Here is a 19,245-nt window from a genome sequence, read left to right on the forward strand (position 1 = left end):
ACACAGTTCGTCATTTTCTCATCTCACTGTCTCCTTTCCCATGGCATAGGTCTACGGCCTTGAGTAACTCCAAATAAACCACCAGTGTTTGCCATCAAAGCTCCAGCTCTCCTCGTGACTCTCTGAATCCTGTTTCCAATTGCTACAGAAGTTTCCCCCACATCCACCAGTAATTATATATTTAATATAGAGAAACACTTAGTGTGAAAAGCAAAACATGTATGAGTGGTTAGGGTGAGAACTTCTTCTATTCCTTTGCTGTAAACAACCGCACAGGCTGTCTCTTCTCAAATGATAGGAAGTTGACTTCAATGACCACAGCTTCAACAAAGGAAGTTAGTTTGTGAAAAGTGAACACATAAGAAAACATTATTTATTCTTGTCTAACTAACAGTTGTATTATTTTGTTAGATGCAGATTTGCCTTGCAGAAGTAAGTCAGTTAAACCACAGAACATTGTGGTTGTGCAAAGCTTGGTGCTCTCTGAGAGTAACTGCATTATTCTGCTTGAAACCTAGGTGATGACATTCAGTGCAGTCCAGTCAGGGCAGGTGCTAATCAAATGAAGTGTTACTGCTCCATTCATGAAGATTTGTTCTTGTAAATCAAAACAGAATCTGTTTCACAGGGGCTAACACTAGGTGTTCGAATCATCTGCTCCTAACAACCCCTCAGGAGATGGAAGCACTAAATGGATCCTGTCTTCATGTCCCACGTAACTTCAGTGCTAACAAAGTTGGAGAAACATTTGATGGCTCAAGAGAATCCTTCGGAGTGTGGATTAATGACACTGCTGACTTTGCCAACAATCCAGACAAAGTGATTTTCAATAGTAGCAAGGCAGAAATCAGCGACCTAATGGAAATCACTGGAGACCTGAGTCAGAGAAACTGCACAACCTTATTTCACAGGCTAAACACAAGTTCCACGGCCAGATACTTCTTCAGAGTTGAGAACAGACCATTTCTGGCAACAGCTGGTTGTGATCCTCTAGAAATAACAGTCAAAGGTGAGAGATTCTATACAATTCTGATTCTAAATAAAAAGTTAAATCAGGTGCCATTTTGGTTTAATCAGCAAACGTAGTGAACCTTATCTACACTACATTTCTGCTGTAGGCTGTTCAACCGTATGAGTGCTGGGTAAAACAGTGGTGGATTGTAAATAATGTAAGTACAGTTACTCAATTATTTATTTGAGTATTTACTTTACTACAGTTTGGAAGCAAATGTCATACTTTTACTCCATTAGATTTATTTAACATAGTTACTTTTTTCATATAAATCACATGATATGCTGTTGATATGATGCCCTTTATAGTAATTATTAACCAAGTATTTAACACATACATTTTGATAATAAAACTTTTGCTCCAATACTTCAGTAACATTTTGAATTCATAATGGAATATTTTAAGAACATAGTATTTTACTTATGTTAAGGATCCGAGTACTTCTTCTTCAACTTCTGGTCAAATGTGACAGAAACCAGGTGTCATTGATTTGAATGTCTGACTGAATACACTATCAATAGACACTTTAAATGCAGAACTTTACTGCATCACATGCCTAGGGGAAGTACCGTAGCAGTAACAGGAAAAATCTAAATGAATGCGACTTTGTTCACTTTGTTACCCTTCCAAGATAAAACTAAGAGGTACTGAAATTATTAATGGGAGATTACATGAGAATTTACACTTACACAAATGTTAAAGGTTAAAAACACAGCACAGTGTTTTTCAGTGTATAATCTGATAATCTTTCAACCACAGATTCTCCTCCAAGCCCCAGAATTAAAATGTCAAACCCAGGTGATCTGAAGGAGGCGGAGTCTGTCACTGTAACCTGCTCAGCTCCAGCTCCCTGTCCACACTCCCCTCCTAAACTCACCTGGACTCTCCAACAAGACCCTCCCAACACCAACATGATGGATTCAACATCACCTGCTCTGCCAGCTATCCTGTGAATGAAGGGAAAGATGTGAAGACAGCAGAGGAGACAAAGACTCTCCATGTTTCATGTGAGAACAACCTGTGATTGTCAGCACATGATGGCATGATTTGAATGAAGTTAATCTCACATTTTCCTCAGATGCTCCTAAGGACAAGCAGCTTGGTTTGAGATGTTCTCATGTTTCCCAGTGAGTGGAATCTGACCATGCTGTTGGGTTGCAGGTGATCAACAGGTTGGGACAGTTGATGTTCATTTGATATTGAAGATGCTGGGAATCATAATGCTCGTCAGTACAATGGTCATCTTTGAATGGTGAGACAAACTCTCCTGTGATATGACATGCAGCTACACACTAATTTGTATATTTGGCTGTAGATCATTATTGTCACGATATTCATGTTATGTCACGTTTTTATGTCTAGGTTTGGGTGTTTTGCTGTTCTCCCTGTCATGTTTTCCTCCTGTCGTTAGTTTCCCTGGTGTGTCTAGTTTTCTGATTGTGTTCACCTGTAGCCCTTGTGTTTCTCCTCCCCTGCCCGGCTGTTTCTCGTCTTGTGATTACCCCTCCCTGTATTTAGTCTTGTCTCTTCCGGTGTTCAGTGTTGGTTCGTCTTTTGTTTGTGACCGAGTTCACCGTGGAGTGTTTTGTCTGTCCCTGTGATATGTTAGCCCTTGAAATAAAGGTATTGTCAGTATTATCTGCATTTGGGTCCTACCTGCTTCACTCCTCGTATCAATTATCATCACAACATAAACAAAAACAAATGTTTTCCTTTTTTTCCAGCTGGTTTAGATCAAGACGCTCTTCTGAACCAGAGGAGGTATCCACCAGACGAGGAGAGGTATTTCATATTGGACACATTTAACTGCCTGCATGACAATGAATACAATTCCAACTGAAAATAGTTCCTAATTTAGTTCTTAGGGATCAATACAATAGGGTTTATTTATAGTTGTTCTTGTGTTAGGATGTGAATAATTAAGAAGGAATTATCCTCCAATGATTATACTTTTTAACAGTATAGTGACATCACATGCAAAGCAGCACATCTCACTACTGAGACATCAGAGCTGGGTGCAGGCATTTACGAATGTTCACTATTGATTTTGCAGCAGGTTAAAGCAATGAAAATAACTCAAACATCTGGTTATGTAACCTTATATCGCAGACTTGTGATGTAAGAAGTTAGCTGGTGACAAATGGAGTGTTTAGGAGCTTAGGAGCAAAAAATATTAGATGAATATTCTCCAGCTATCAGACGTATGACTCCAAATGAAGGCTGATGTTGCTCCATGTCTGATGGAAGTGTAAAAAGGTAACATGTGTGCTATAACAATTATATGAATTGGTCCATTAAAACACAGATTGCTAATAACAGAACATCAGACATCAATACCAAGAAAACATAATCATAGACAAATACAAGTATTCCCCAATAAAAATCAAGTCATACTTTAAACCTGCATTCATTTATTTTGTGTGCTGTCAAACAAGCGCTAACACAACATTAACGTAGTATCACCTTGTAAAGATGATACAGCAAACATTATTGTGTATATGTGTGCGTTTTAGTGTGCGAGTTTCCACTTATTCTTTTAAGATCCCCTATCACACTCTTTTTCAACAATATATTATAGGTCTCAGATATACACAAAACATGTCTCTGAAGTGTTTGGCTGAAATACCAAACGGATCATTGCAGCATCCCATAAACCCCTCTGTTTCAGCCCTGTTTCAAAAGTTCAGATTATGTGTCTGTAGCTTTAAATGCTAATGAGCTGCTGCTGGCCACGCCCCTCTGAGAGATAATAATAATAATAATAATGCATTTTATTTATATAGCGCTTTTCACAACTCAAATACGCTTTACAGTCTGAGGAAGGGTAGACAAACAAGGACAGGCAAACAAGTATAGTAAAATAAAAATAAAATAATAATAAAAAGGCAGTCAAGAGGAAGTTGATTGAGAGCACAGGGGGGGCTTATGGGTAGACAGAGTTGAAAAGATGTGTTTTGAGGCGGGACTGAAAGACTGTGAGGGACTCAGAGTCACGGAGATCTTGGGGGGGGGGATTTCAGAGCCTAGGAGCTGCCACTGAGAAGGCTCTGTCCCCAAAGCTGCACAGTGTGGATGTGGGAATGGATAGGAGTCCGGCTGCGGTGGATCTGAGGGACCGTGGGGGTTGATAAGGAGTGAGAAGGTTTGTGAGATAAGGGGGGGCCAAATGGTGGAGTGCTTTGTAGGTGAGGACTATAATTTGTAGTTGATGCGATGGGACACAGGAAGCCAGTGGAGGTCTTTGAGGACCGGGGTGATGTGATGCCATGATTTGGTATGCGTGAGGAGACGTGCAGCTGCATTTTGAACCCGTTGGAGTCTGTTGAGGGATGTAGTGCTGATGCCGTAAAGAAGTGAGTTGCAATATTAGATATTAGATGATTGGTTTGAACAAACACAATGTTCTAGGAGGAGATTCAGGTGATCAGTTACCTTGGTTGGTTATTGGCTAGTGGTTGTACAACCCAAAAAAACATCATGACATCACAAAGTGGCCAAAATCTGATCAGCTCATTTTCAGACAGGTTTTTATATAAATGGATCAGGACAAAAAGAGAGGGAATCTATTTTCCTGAAACTTTCAGAATCTCTTAACACAGAGGGGACACATGTTTATGTATAAAAGACAGGAAAAAGTGGATTTTGCATAAAAGGGTCTTTTTAGTTATTTGGTTGATTGCACCGTCTGCTGTGCAGTGTATGGTGTTGTGAGGTCCTGAGACATAACTGTTATTCTGTGGTTACACAAATTACATGCTGCAACTATTTTTAATCTTTACAGACACTAAATCATTAAATTACAGTAAACTCCCCTCTTATTTTTCAGGACGCAGCAGAAGCAGATTATGTCAACCGTGTGGTCGAGTTACAAACATCCTGAGTCACAAAGAGAGCAGGAAGACGTTCAGTTCACTTTTACTGAAATAAAATGCTGTATTGATTTGCCGGTACCACTTTACAATAAGACTACCCTTATAAAGGATTCATAAAGGGTTTATAATTAGGTTATGAATAAGGTTGTAAAGACTTTATTAATCATTAAGAACCATTTATAAACCAGTTGTATACATCAACACAGGCTCACTATTTGGCAAGATGACTAAGCCTTATATTGGCTACTTAGCGAGAATCAACACAGTGGTTGATGCTGGCTGATGAAGAAGACGAAGTACGCTAATTAGCCAATATAAGGCTTAGCAGTCCAGATAAATGTGGGCTCACTATTTGGCAAGCAACCGCTCACAGTTGCCCTGTTTATCTAATGTCTTATAAAAGATTATTAATGATTTATAAAGTGTTCACAACCTAATTAATAAATTAATTTGCCTTATATGTTCCACATTAAGAAGGAGTGGCTTACAGGATGCAGTGAGTGGTGTGATGAAAATAAAAAGAGGATATTAGCAGAGAGACGAAATATGGGTCATGATGTGGGATCCAGCAGATACAAAAGCCTGGTGTGTGTCCACACTTCCTTTTTTCTAACAAGACTAAATACTGTAGAGCATTTGTTGGACACCTTACATTACTTCCTGAATTTCAAATGTTGGTAAGACAATCATTTCAATGCTTTCTACAACATTTTGCAGGTATTTTTGGTTTAGGATAAAAAGATATTTCGTAATTATTTGCCTTAGCGTGCCACTTCAATTTCAGATTTCTGTAAATAATAAATTGTACCATGTTCTTTGAATATGACCCTAAACCTTAGTGAATAACATGTTGAAGTGTTTGTACTGTTTGTACTGTACGCAAAAGTAAAAAGTTCTTCATTAATTTGTCTCACGTTAAACGTAATCATGGAACATGATTTTTATTTTGTTCTTTTTATTCGTAATTGCTTAACTTGTATTTCTGTTGGATGCGTGTGAACTGTGTTAAATTAAAAACAAACCAGGGGTTAAAAATAATTCTGTGCAGAGGCTTTGAATGTTATACAAATACATTCAGATATCTAAGTTACCGTGTTGATGCTGATAAAATGTAATATTTAAAATGGTAAGTACCAACATTGAGAATTAAATAAAGTTAATATTTCCTGTTCTTGAAATATGTCATTATTTTTGTTCACGACATGACTCATGACTTTTGAATGCTAGACATCTGACTTCCTTCCTACTTTTAAGAAAAGAGAACAGTCTCTGCTAAATAATTATTATTAAGTTGGTGATGTGGCTCCTTACTTTAATAATAACAGAATAACAGAAAAGTAAATACATGCCTTTTAGATTTTTAATTTGCAATTTATTTCCCACCAATAATTCATGTGTGTTTATATACAGAGTATAACAAAGATAGTAAAAGGTAATGATGACATCTTTGCTTTATTGTCTCTGTTAACATCCAGTCCAAATGTATTGACACTCTGATCATTACTTACAGAGCTACAAGAGAAGACTACATTTTCACTATAGATATGGACCAAAATCGCAATTTAATATTTCTTACATAACCATCCACTTTAAAAAAACATGATTGTGCGTTGTTCTACCTCGGTTAGGGGTGGTGTGTTCATCTTTTATCACAGGGAAAGTGCAGCATTGATAAGAAATGCAGTAAATGTAGTATGTTCTAGCTGTGGGCTCATGTGGTAAGGAAACATTTGACTGAACTCTGTCTTTTATTGTTTTTTTTATATTTTGTTAATTATTTAAAAGCATAATACTGCATAAGCATTTAAATTGAAAGTGTCAAAAACTAACTGGTTGTACAGGGCAAGTTTCTGTGGTGTCTTTGAAGTAGGGAAGTTCCTTTAAAAGGCACTTTGTAAGAACTGAATACGTTATATGTATGATTACTACAAATGAAAAGTAACAGTGTTCTTGTGTTTGCAAATCCAGAATCCTGAATATGGTGACCAACATGTTGCTGCTAGTCCTCTTTGTTTCAGGTGAGATGTTTGTTACTTTAATAGTTTACAATCTTTACTTAGAAAAAGCAGAAATATCAGAATGACTCCTTTGTTCACATCCTGAGTTTGAATACAATTTGCTTACTAGACACAGTTTGTTAATATGCTCTTTTTTCTTCCTGCAGATCTCCCACATCTTGTTGAAGGTGCTTGTTACCAGGCCCTTCACATCACCACACCGAAGCAGATGGAAGCACTGAGTGGATCCTGTTTGTTGATCCCGTGTAACTTCAGCGCTGTCCCAGCTAAGCGCTTCAGCAGCGCACGAAAAATCTTTGGAGTGTGGAGTAAAGAAGAGCACACATTTGGCCAAAAAACTGAAAACGTGATTTTCCACAGTGATGGGTCAATCAACACATATCCAATGAGTCTTACAGGAAACCTGAGACAGAGAAACTGCACCACTCTGTTTTCTAGTTTGGAAAAAAGTCACACAGACAAATACTTCTTCAGGATTGAGAGCAGCCCATTTCTGGCAACAGCTACATGTGATCCTCTTCAAATAACAGTGAACGGTAAGAGACTTTTTGTTGGAGTAGTCTTACCTTTATTGTTCAACTATACATCTAGGATAATCAATGTATCAGTTATTACAGAAATTATTCAGACAATCAAAAAGTCATAATATCTGAAACCTGCTAAATCCAAATATATTACAGTATATAATATTGTATGCATTACTATTACAAATAGTGCACGTCTACATGCACAGATATGAGTCTCATGTGGATGACAACATCTACTAAGGATGCAGCTGACTGACCTTTCTTTTCACGTTTTACAATAAGATGCACATTTTTTTATTTCTGTTGAAAACTGTATTGGCCTGTATCCTCACATTTAAAATGTGTTAAACCACAGATTCTCCTTGGAGCCCCACCATTGAGATCCCAGGTGATCTGAAGGAGGCGGAGTCTGTCACTGTAACCTGCTCAGCTCCAGCTCCCTGTCCACACTCCCCTCCTAACCTCACCTGGACTCTCCAACAAAACCCTCCCAACACAATGGAGGAAAACCCAAATCGGACCTTCACGACTAAGATCCAGAAGACCCTCACTCTGTCAGACCAACATGATGGATTCAACATCACCTGCTCTGCCAGCTATCCTGTGAATGAAGGGAAAGATGTGAAGACAGCAGAGGAGACAAAGACTCTCCATGTTTCATGTAAGAACAACCTGTGATTGTCAGCATATGATGGTATAATTTGAATGAAGTTAATCTCACATTTTCCTCAGATGCCCCTAAGAACACCTCCGCCTCCGTCAGTCCGTCCTCAGGTTCGGTGTCAGCGGGCAGCTGGGTGGAGCTGAGCTGCTCCAGCAGAGCCCAGCCTCCCGTCAGCAGCTTCACCTGGTTCAAGGAGAGCCAAGATGGAGACATGAAGGTCTCACAGGGAGAGATTTACAGCTTTAATGCCACAGAGGGAGGACGTTATTACTGTGTGGCCACAAATGAGCTTGGTAATGGAACGTCAACAACGATCCATCTTAAACTCAAAGGTAACAGGACTGGACCCACAAACTCAGCCCTTTAAAGGAAAACACTACATCAACAAAATATTACTTTTATATTACTAAACCGTTTTACACAAAACTCTTGAGAAATGGCTCATCTAAAAGCGAAAAAAATATCCATCTGGCTAATGGAGGTAAACACATGCATACATTTGTGAAATAGGAGCAGGTATTTTTGGATAAAGCAGTGAAGGCATCAATGTAAATATATGCAAAAACGGGAATAATGAGTTTGATGGGAAGATAAAAAAAATACATTTACATCAAAAAATGTGGTCTATAAATGATAAATTAGGATTTCATCAAATAAGGCCACATAAAATAGGACGAAAAGAGATTTGCAATTTGAAAGGAAAGTGAAAAGAGGAAGAGAGAAAATAAAAAACTGAATTTCATCAACTGAGAAAACATTTTGAGTTTCAGCTTCATCATTGTCTGTGTTTCCTAAATACTGTATGAAGTCAAGCTCTAAATGAAATCTGGATTATAGCCACGAATGTTTTTTTTCCTGTAGGAACGGATGGCTCTTCACCATGGGGGGGAGTTGTCGGGGGGATCGTTGGGATCGTTGGGATCATGATACTCATCTGTTTTGCTGTTGCTGTTTGGTAAGTAACTCAAATCAATTTAGTATCCACATCTATTACATGAAGCTGACCGCTCTTTATCTCTTCCAGGTGGTTGAAGTCCAAACATACAACTCAAGAACAGTCACAGGTGGGGAAATACTCAAATGTGCAGTACATATATGTGTTGTGAACACTTTCTTAAATAGACTGGAGACTGCACTGACTAAGTTCCTTATCTGTGAGTAAATGTGGCACAATGAACCACTGTCAGGGTGCTTCATCAGAGTTCCTATTTCTATGTATCAACTCTCAGCAGGGGGAGCAGATCAGGGGAGAACATGAGACACAAATCAATGATACGCAGAGGCTAACAGCTGTCCAAGAATCAGCCGCAGCAACAGAAACAGGAGAAGAGATCCACTACGGAGAGATCGACTTCTCCAAGCAGAGGAATCAAAGTCCCCCTGTCTCAGAGCAGCACGGTGGTCAGACGGAGGACACGCTGTACGCTGAGGTCAAAGTGTCAGAGACAGCAAACAGACCGGAAGACCTCTACGCTCAAGTGAAAAGGAAATGAATGTATAGACATGTATTTTTTTTGACAAATATTCAGTTTTTTTTATTGCCACAAGAACCTGTTTACTTCAAAACTTGAAGTTATTTTCCATATATTTAAAGTGTCATATTTTGATTTTTTCGAAGTGCACTTTTATGTTATTTATTGCTTTAATAAAAGGCCCTGCTATGTAACAAACTGCAAAATCATCAGACTATAAGAAGTAAAGTTAGACGATGATGAATAAAATAGGAAGTAACATTTTTAAAATATCTTAATTATCTGGTTTCGTCAACTATCTGTTATTTTCACTCGAGATATGATCTGAGAAATTATGTGTATTTTTGTGTAAAGGTCATTTTGCAAAATAAACCAACAAGTATTTATTTTTTTGTTTAACTTGAAGTAATGTTTAAAACACTTCCCAACTTGAAAAACTATAAAGTATTATTATTATATAGTAGGGTATTGTATTCAATTTAATTATTTATGTAGCATGTATATATTTATTTATCTTTTTTTAACATAACTTTTAACAGTTTTGAAATTCACATGAGCCTTTTTTCCATGGAGGGTCTCACTAGTTTGAAGTGGGTGTGGCTTAGGTTGGAAAATATGATGTCACCCGTTTCTGTGCACCAGTCAAGATTTAGCATTGTATGAATCACAATCTGATGACAGCTGGGAGGGGGGGGTGCTGAAGTTCTTACAGTCTTAAAATATGTATTAATTATAGCTACATATGTGTATTGTTGCCTATTTTATAATGATAGAGAGGATGATGCAAAGCTATCAGGGAATTCCAAATTAAAAAGGTGCAAATGTACAGTATGCAACTTAATACAAATGACTCCATCAAATAAACACAATTTACAAAAACAAGACTACATGTGTGATTATATTTCATATCATTAATCCAAATCTGCAAGGTAACTAAAGGTATTAAATACATGTAGTGGAGTAAAAGTACACAATGTACCTCAAAATTGGAGTGGAGTAGAAGTATAAAGTAGCAGAAAATTGAAATACTCAAAATACAAGTACCTCAAACTTGTCCTTAAGTGAAGTACTTGAGTAAATGTACTAAGTTACTTCACAGCACTGGATGTAGGACATGGCATGAGTTCTGTTGCAGTGTTTTATGTTTCATTACAGATCCTGTAATACAGAGTGTGTCCACTGGGTGTCACTGTTGCTCACACGGTGGTCCTAATGCAGTGGTTTATTGTAGGGTACTGTCCCCTTCATTTAATGTCATATAGTTACTTTCATTTAAAGGATGTGATATGAATTTGTAATATTCAACTCATCTACCCAGTTGCAAAGAAAGTATCTTACATTTGCTCCACAGTAACACAATACTACATTAAAATAATGTCATGAATTAGTGATAAGAACAGAAGAATATCATATTTTAAATAATGTAATGCCACAAATTAATAATATTTAAATTAAAATTATTATAATGATATATGTTGTATCCTGCATAAAGAGATAGAACGTTTTTATGGCAGTATTCCTTTTTTGAATGTGATGTATTATTTTTAGGCACTGCTGCATATATGTTTTACCATAGTCTATTTATTTATTATTACATTTGATTTTTAACTTGCCTTTTTATATAATATGTACCACTAAACCAGCAGGACTTTCTGCGTGGAGCTGAAACACAAGAAGTATCCCCGGGGTTAAATTACACCCTAAACAATGAAGTTGGTTATTTGCATTTAAACTCAAATTCACCCTCTGATATTCATTTCCCAAAGAAAAGTCTCGTCGTGTCTCTCTCTTTGATATAGGATTTATTGGTAAGAACATTTTCAGATGCTATTATATTATGTTAAAAATTACTCTTCATGAACTAAAAAAAAAAAAAACATTAAATGATCTAATATTTAATTTGATCCTTTTTTTTGGTCAGAATTAAGACTGAGAATGACAAATTTGCATCATCAGCATTTAAATGTTTAGCATCGGTATCTCTGTTCAACACGATGGTGTAATTGTTTTGTAATAGCTCTAAAACATGTTTAAACAGTGTCATCGTTATTGTTGTTCTTTTCAACTTAGGAACTGGGAGCCATGTCTGCAACAGAATTCGTGATACTCCACATCCTCTTTATTTCAGGTGAGCTTGTCTACCAACATTGCTCCGGAAAAACTGCATGCAACATCCCGCTGCTGAGGTATATTTAGTTTGTCTATTCATGCGGATTTTTCTAACCTCATATTCATCATGAGTCTGGATTTCCAGGTTATATCTCTCACAGGCTCCGCCCTCTAATGGACTCTATGGGTACTTCCCCTCGATCCTATCATGCAAGCATTCATCCACAGAAACTTTCTAGACGTAGCCTGAATGTGCGCGCATCTCACCGCATAAAAGGAGGCCTTGTCTCCTTACTGTCATCCCTTTCTCTTCAGCAAGGCAGTGAGACACAGCTGAATGAAGAGGCCGGTGAGCCGCCTGCATAAGGGCTTCTACGGCCCGGCCCGTCCGGCGAAGCCGGCCTTCGGGTGGCCAAAGGGGAGAAGGCCCCTGCCCCTGCTGTCACGTGACCGCGAGATGCTTGAGTATCTGGATAAAATATTCTGGCTCGGGGTGCAGATGGCCGCGGCGGCCAGTAATCTAGGTGTGTTGGGAGTGTCGCTGAGTACCCCCCTCGTCTGAGGATGGGAGTGATTACTCGGACCGCTGCGAGTATGGCTAACGCAGCCGGTCGTGTGATGTCCCTGAGCACCGTGGCATCGCGTCACGTGTGGCTAGGTCTGACCGCACTGGCCAAGAAAAACCGAGACGATCTCCTTGGGGCCCCCGTTGCCACGGAAGGGCTCTCCGGATCGATATCCTCGGTCGCCTGGAGGGAGAGAGGGCGCAGCTCAGCCGCATGCTGCCGCTGGCTCGCCCTGAGGACTCTCCGCAAGGGAGAGAGCGCCCGGCGGTGGTAAGGCGGAGAGATGCGACGGTACAGAGCCCCTAGAAGGGGGTACTGGGTGGGCCGCAGCGAAGGGGTACTGGGTGGGGAGCTCCGTCCTCCAGGAGTTGACTGGCGGCGGGAGGAAGCATCCCGGCGGAGAGAGGAGATTTCTCCGGCCAGGACGCGAGGGCAAATCCCGCCTCCTCCCTGTTTGACGGTAACAAGGTAATCTTTTCCAAATAAAAAAGATAACTTGTAATCCAGTCTGAGTGTCTTTTCTTTCCACACACCCACACAGACAGGTAATGTTGACCGATTCCCCACTCGCTGCCCAGGTTGTAACTCCAGTAAAGGAGGCAGATATTGCGCATGCGCGGGTGAGAGTGATAAACCGCGCTATGCGGGTACAGGGACATTATGGCCGGGGTAGCAGGGTTAGAAAACATTTAAACATTTAACAGAGGCAAAGCTATCCTGAGGGGAGATTTTTTCTCAGCAGAGGTTCAGGCCTTGGTGCAAAAACAGGCAGTGTCTGCTGCGCGCACGCAAGACAGAGAGGGGGGGCATTATTCCCTGTACTTCCTGGTTCCCAAAAAGACAGACAAATTCAGGCCTATGCTCTTCACAGTCTGAATCTCCACATTGCACCCAGAAAATTCCGTTTGTTAGTTATAAAACAGTTACTGGGACTGGTGCAGCCAGGCGATTGGTTTACAACCATCGACCTGAAGGACGCTTACTTTCATGCGTTTTGACTTCAAAGATTACAACAGACTACCGTTCGGCTACTCCCTGTCCCCACGCACGTTCAGCAAATGTGTGGCCACAGCGCTCCAGCCTCTGCGCGGCCGTGGCATGAGAGTTTTCTTTTATCTGGACGACCTCATAGTTATGGCCAGGTCCAGGGAACGGGCAATGTGTTACACAGCCCAATTGATCCTACACCTAACCAAGTTGGGTTTTGCGATCAATTGGAAGAAAAGCACCTCCAAACCTCACCAGCAGGCGTTGTATTTGGGATTGGTGCTCGATGCAGGCAGTCTACGCGCCACCCTGTCAGAGAGCAGACAGGCATCCTTGCTTCGGGCAGTTTGCAGACTGCAACAGGGGGCAACAGTGACAGCTTTGACTATCATGCAGACCCTGGGTCTCATGGCGTTGGCTCGCGTTGTGGTCCCGCTCGGGTTACTGCATATGCGCCGCCTGCAGAGGTGATTCTCCAGCTTGCGTTTAGATCTCAAGAGACACAAACGGCATCTGGTGACCATCCCCCCCCTCAGTGGAGGGCAACCTCCAATTCTGGGGGTCCCCGGATCACCTCCAGAGGGGGTCCCCACTGGGACGGGTGACCTCCTACATCACAGTGTTCACTGCGCCCTGTGGTGCTCCATGGCTCTGAGCGACGACCCGCCCTTGAGGGTGGACGCGTTTGCACACGAGCCATGGCCAAAGAAGCTGCTTTACGCCTTTCCACCGTTGTGTCTCATTCTCACACTCCTGGGGAGGGTGAGGCGGGCCATGGGTGCTCCCCCAGTTCTGGGGGGAGATGTCTCAGGAGGCAGGTGCAATCGGGGCTTTACCCACTCTGGGCTCCTGAGAGGGACAGGCTAAGGTAACAGGACTGGACCCACTAACTTTGACCTTTAAAGAAACATTAAAACAACAAAATACTTCTCACATATTACTAAACCCGTTTGACAATGAACTCTTGAGAAATGGCTAATCTAAAAGGAAAAAAAACACCCTCTGAACATTAAACATTTGGATTTGACTACCCAAATTATTTTAGAGCTTGCAAAATAATGTTTCAATATAGTTTTCCTGTTGTTCACCCTTTCAACCTTTCACCTATTTACTTCAATTCATCAGACTTTTCTCCAAAACCAGGTTTAAAAAGTGGAACTTGTGCTACATTAGTTACATGTCTTCTTTAAGTACACTGTAAGAAACGTACTGTGAAGTTCACAGTATTTAAGTGGCAGCAATTGACAAGTTACTTACTGTTACAGTAAGTAACTTGTCAATTGCTGCCAGTTAAATACTTTAAAGGTAATCACAGTATTTACACGTTTTTATTTACAGTAACAGTGTAAAATGAAACACAGTAACTTCCAAGTACTGTATTTGTGTTTACGGTAATAGTGTTTTAACTGTAAAATGAAACACAGTAATTAGCTTCTTTTTTTTTTAAGGTATTACAGTAGTAGTATTATAGCTCTAAAATGAAACCCAGTAACTTCCAAGCACCGTGTTTGTGTTTACGGTCATAGTATTTTAACTATAAAATAAAACACTGCCATTTAAAAAGTACTGTATTTTTGTTTATGGTAATAGTGTTTCAACTGTAAAATAGAGACTTTAATGCTATACTTTTAAGTCACAGTATCAGTACTGTAACTGTAAAACAATTTATTATAGTATACTTCATGTCATGATGGTAATTTACAGATTACCACACATTCTTGACACAATTTTAAAGCTCACCAATAACTGCAGGGAGACAACAAACAATACATTTTAACCATGTATTCTTAATTGTTGAAACCTAACCCATCTATAATGGAGCCAGCGTATCAGGGAGTCATCATTGGGATCATCCTACTCATCTCCCTGGTTGTCATTGTTTTGTAAGTCTCACAAATCAAAGCATTCAAGGTACACATTTTCTAATTTCCTGAATAATTTCTTATCGACATGACCGAAAGAACGAGATCGCGGGTACAAGCGGCCGAGATGGGTTTTCTCCGCAGGGTGGCTGGTGTCTCCCTTAGGGATAAGGTGAGAAGTTCGGTCATCCGGGAGGGACTCGGAGTTGAACCGCTCCTCCTTCGCGTCGGAGCCAGTTGAGGTGGTTCGGGCACCTAGTTAGGATGCCACCTGGGCGCCTCCCTAGGGAGGTGTTCCAGGCACGTCCAGCTGGGAAGAGACCAAGGGGTAGACCTAGAACCAGGTGGAGGGATTATATCTCTTCTCTGGCCTGGGAGCGCCTTGGGATCCCCCAGTCAGAGATGGTTGATGTGGCCAGGGAAAAGAAAGTTTGGGGCTCTCTGCTGGAACTGCTACCTCCGCGACCCGACCACGGATAAGCGGGAGAAGATGGATGGATGGATGGATTTCTTATCGACTTTTTTACTTACAGCGCTCTGTTGCGTGGGAGACGGGGGTTTTGGACGTGCTCAACTGAACAACAGAGTCTGGTAGGAATCAATTGTTTACAATAATGGACTGTATACTGTAGGAAAAATCAGATGTCTAAGTTTCTCCATGAGTAAAAAAGAGGAAGAAACGCAACAGATCTGTACAAATATCCAGTTTCTAACATGATGTGGTGAAAGATTGTACAAACCACAAAAGAGGAATCATCTTTTGACAGACATATTTGCTGCTGCTTACGTTTTTACAGAATGAAGAGCTGACTATTGAGGAGCCGGAAGAGGAAATCCACTACGGAGAGATCGATTTCTCCAAGCAGACCCCTGGTCGACCCCTGTCCCGGTGCAGGACGGGGGGCAGAAGGAGGAAACGCTGTACGCTCAGGTCAAAGTGCCACACACAGCAGACAGCCTAACACAGGCTGCTAGGCAACCAGAGGACCTCTACGCTCAAGTGAAGGAATGATGCAAAGACACAAAGTCCATTAAAAATGTTTGAAGATAAACATTATTGAATAACTCAAGTTTGTAGAAATGGAGACCTGGACTGTTTTAACACAATGAAGGGAAACTCATAACCTCCCACATCTGCAGCTTTATGTCAGTTGTAAACATGTAAATATGTGTGTGTGTGTGTGTGTGTGTGTGTGTGTGTGTGTGTGTGTGTGTGTGTGTGTGTGAGACACTTGAAGCACTCGTGCATCTTTTGAAATGTTTGAAATTGCATTTAAGTAATCTCAGTTTCTTATGTATGTATTGTGAATCAATTTGAATGATGCACACATTTATTTGGTTTTTATTCACCAAAATAAAATATACTTTAAGCACCTTTAAATAATCGTTATGCTCATATTTCACCATTAAAACACCTTCATTCCTCAATGTCACAATTTACAGAGTTCCTTCTGTATGTGGTCATCAAAGAGAGAGACAGTTCCTTTTTTTCACCTCGGTGTTGCATGCAAGCTAACGTCATTTGAAACCAACAAAGTGCCACAGATATTCCTGTTTCTGTTTCATCAGATCATTGTTTACCATGTTAGGGAAGTTTTGTTTCCGTTATGATTGAGTCCATATGAGTGTTTAAATTACAATTTCTTTAACTCTCTCTTCCTCTCACACTCGCACTGAGGAAATGACACTGACACTATGTTAATGTTTGCTACCATGATTGAGTTCAGGACTGAAAGGCAATAAGTTGAAATTCATTAAACTCCATTTATTGGTTTCATTTAGTCATTTTAAATTTGAGTAGCTTTCTTCACAACAATTAAGATGGGTGTTAGAATGTAACTAAGTGTTGGGGAAATATTTTCCAAGGCCCATAACTTTGACCCAGTTTATCAGTTTAAACGGTCCTGACTGAGCACACGCTCTCACGGGGGAGAGAGAAACTCCCTCTGGAGGGAACGTTGAGATTTTAGCCTTTGCAGACCATTTACATACACACAACCTATATTACACACTACAGGAAAGAGAAAAAATAACAAAAAGTATAACAGGGCACATTTATTATTTCTCCCACTGATAATGGAGATATTCAAGCAAAGAACCTCAAATGTACAGCTCAGTTAAAAGTATCCACTGTTAGGGAATCATTTGCTTAGGTATTCAACCTTCGACACAGTTCGTCATTTTCTCATGTTCTCTTCTCACTGTCTCCTTTCCCATGGCATGGGTCCATGGCCTTGAGTAACTCCAAATAAACCACCAGTGTTTGCCATCAAAGCTCCAGCTCTCCTCGTGCCTCTCTGAATCCTGTTTCCAATTGCTACAGAAGTTTCCCCCACATCCACCAGTAATTATATATTTAATATAGAGAAACACTTAGTGTGAAAAGCAAAACATGTATGAGTGGTTAGGGTGAGAACTTCTTCTATTCCTCTGCTGTAAAGAACGGCACATGCTGTCTCTTCTCAAATGATAGGAAGTTGACTTCAATGACCACAGCTTCAACAAAGGAAGTTAGTTTGTGAAAAGTGAACACATAAGAAAACATTATTTATTCTTGTCTAACTAACAGTTGTATTATTTTGTTAGGTGCAGATTTGCCTTGCAGAAGTAAGTCAGTTAAACCACAGAACATTGTGGTTGTGCAAAGCTCGGTGCTTTCTGAGAGTAACTGCATTATTCTGCTTGAAACCTAGGTTATGACATTCAGTGCAGTCCAGTCTGTGAGAATGGTGATAGCCAACATTTTACTGAGTCTCTTCTTCCTTTCAGGTGAGCTCTTTGTTCCATGTTTACTTCAGGAAAATGCTTTAATTCATTCATTTGATTTAATAAAAAAACAAAAACAGAAAGGGTACGAGCTGCTGGAAATCTTAAAAGTTAACTTAAAAAGGCACCTAGCCAGGCCTTTGATTAAGAATGGTTTATACCATTGTTTACATTATTTAATTCACTTAATTACATTTACATTGTAAAATGTCATTGTAATTATATTGATCACCTGTTTATATTCTAAAACGTTATTGTTATTTTATTTATTATTTTTGTATTGTATTCAAATTTTTCAATATGAATGTGATTTTATTAATCCCCTTTTTAATTCAATTGTATTGTTGTTACTTAAATCTGGTTTTTATTTTCCTGTGTTTTATGACTTTCAAAATATATGTAATTGATTGGCTCGCCTGCATTGCTCTCAAATCGTCACATATTTATGTTGTTTTTCATGGTTGTAGGATAGTGGTAGGGCAGGTGCTAATCAAATGAAGTGTTACTGCTCCATTCATGAAGATTTGTTCTTGTAAATCACAACAGAATCTGTTTCACAGGGGCTAACACTAGGTGTTCGAATCATCTGCTCCTAACAACCCCTCAGGAGATGGAAGCACTAAATGGATCCTGTCTTCATGTCCCATGTAACTTCAGTGCTAACAAAGTTGGAGAAACATTTGATGGCTCAAGAGAATCCTTCGGAGTGTGGATTAAAGACACTGCTGACTTTGCCAACAATCCAGACAAAGTGATTTTCAACAGTAGCAAGCCAGAAATCGACCTAATGGAAATCACTGGAGACCTGAGTCAGAGAAACTGCACAACCTTATTTCACAGGTTAAACACAACTTCCACGGCCAGATACTTCTTCAGAGTTGAGAACAGACCATTTCTGGCAACAGCTGGTTGTGATCCTCTAGAAATAACAGTCAAAGGTGAGAGATTCTATACAATTCTGATTCTAAATAAAAAGTTAAATCAGGTGCCATTTTGGTTTAAACAGCAAACGTAGTGAACCTTATCTACACTACATTTCTGCTGTAGGCTGTTCAACCGTATGAGTGCTGGGTAAAACAGTGGTGGATTGTAAATAATGTAAGTACAGTTACTCAATTATTTGTTTGAGTATTTACTTTACTACAGTTTGGAAGCAAATGTCATACTTTTACTCCATTAGATTTATTTAACATAGTTACTTTTTTCATATAAATCACATGATATGCTGATGATATGATGCCCTTTATAGTAATTATTTACCAAGTATTCAACACATACATTTTGATAATAAAACTTTTGCTCCAAATGCTTCAGTAAGATTTTTAAATTCATAATGGAATATTTTAAGAACATAGTATTTTACTTATGTTAAGGATCTGAGTACTTCTTC

At 39.7% G+C, this 19,245-nt stretch overlaps 1 protein-coding gene and 1 long non-coding RNA gene across 2 annotated transcripts; both read left to right on the forward strand.

Moving 5' to 3' along the window:
- Positions 1-1,529: 1,529 nt before the first annotated feature.
- LOC307026713 lies at positions 1,530-5,978 on the forward strand. The gene is made up of 4 exons (XR_013804430.1): positions 1,530-2,019; positions 2,174-2,264; positions 2,737-2,794; positions 4,839-5,978. It is a non-coding gene; the product is annotated as an uncharacterized lncRNA (long non-coding RNA).
- An 896-nt stretch (positions 5,979-6,874) lies between these two features.
- On the forward strand, positions 6,875-10,355 carry LOC307026436 (sialic acid-binding Ig-like lectin 12; the record flags this gene model as incomplete). The annotated part of the gene is made up of 7 exons (XM_079661823.1): positions 6,875-6,902; positions 7,049-7,210; positions 7,785-8,090; positions 8,162-8,425; positions 8,955-9,048; positions 9,118-9,157; positions 9,323-10,355. 7 exons carry the CDS (start codon positions 6,875-6,877, stop codon positions 9,584-9,586), a joined length of 1,158 nt encoding a protein of 385 aa, XP_079517949.1. The 3' UTR covers positions 9,587-10,355.
- Positions 10,356-19,245: the final 8,890 nt, after the last annotated feature.

The sequence above is a fragment of the Notothenia rossii genome, assembly GCF_949606895.1.
Source record: "Notothenia rossii genome assembly, chromosome: 12".
In the NCBI taxonomy this organism is placed as follows: domain Eukaryota; kingdom Metazoa; phylum Chordata; class Actinopteri; order Perciformes; family Nototheniidae; genus Notothenia; species Notothenia rossii.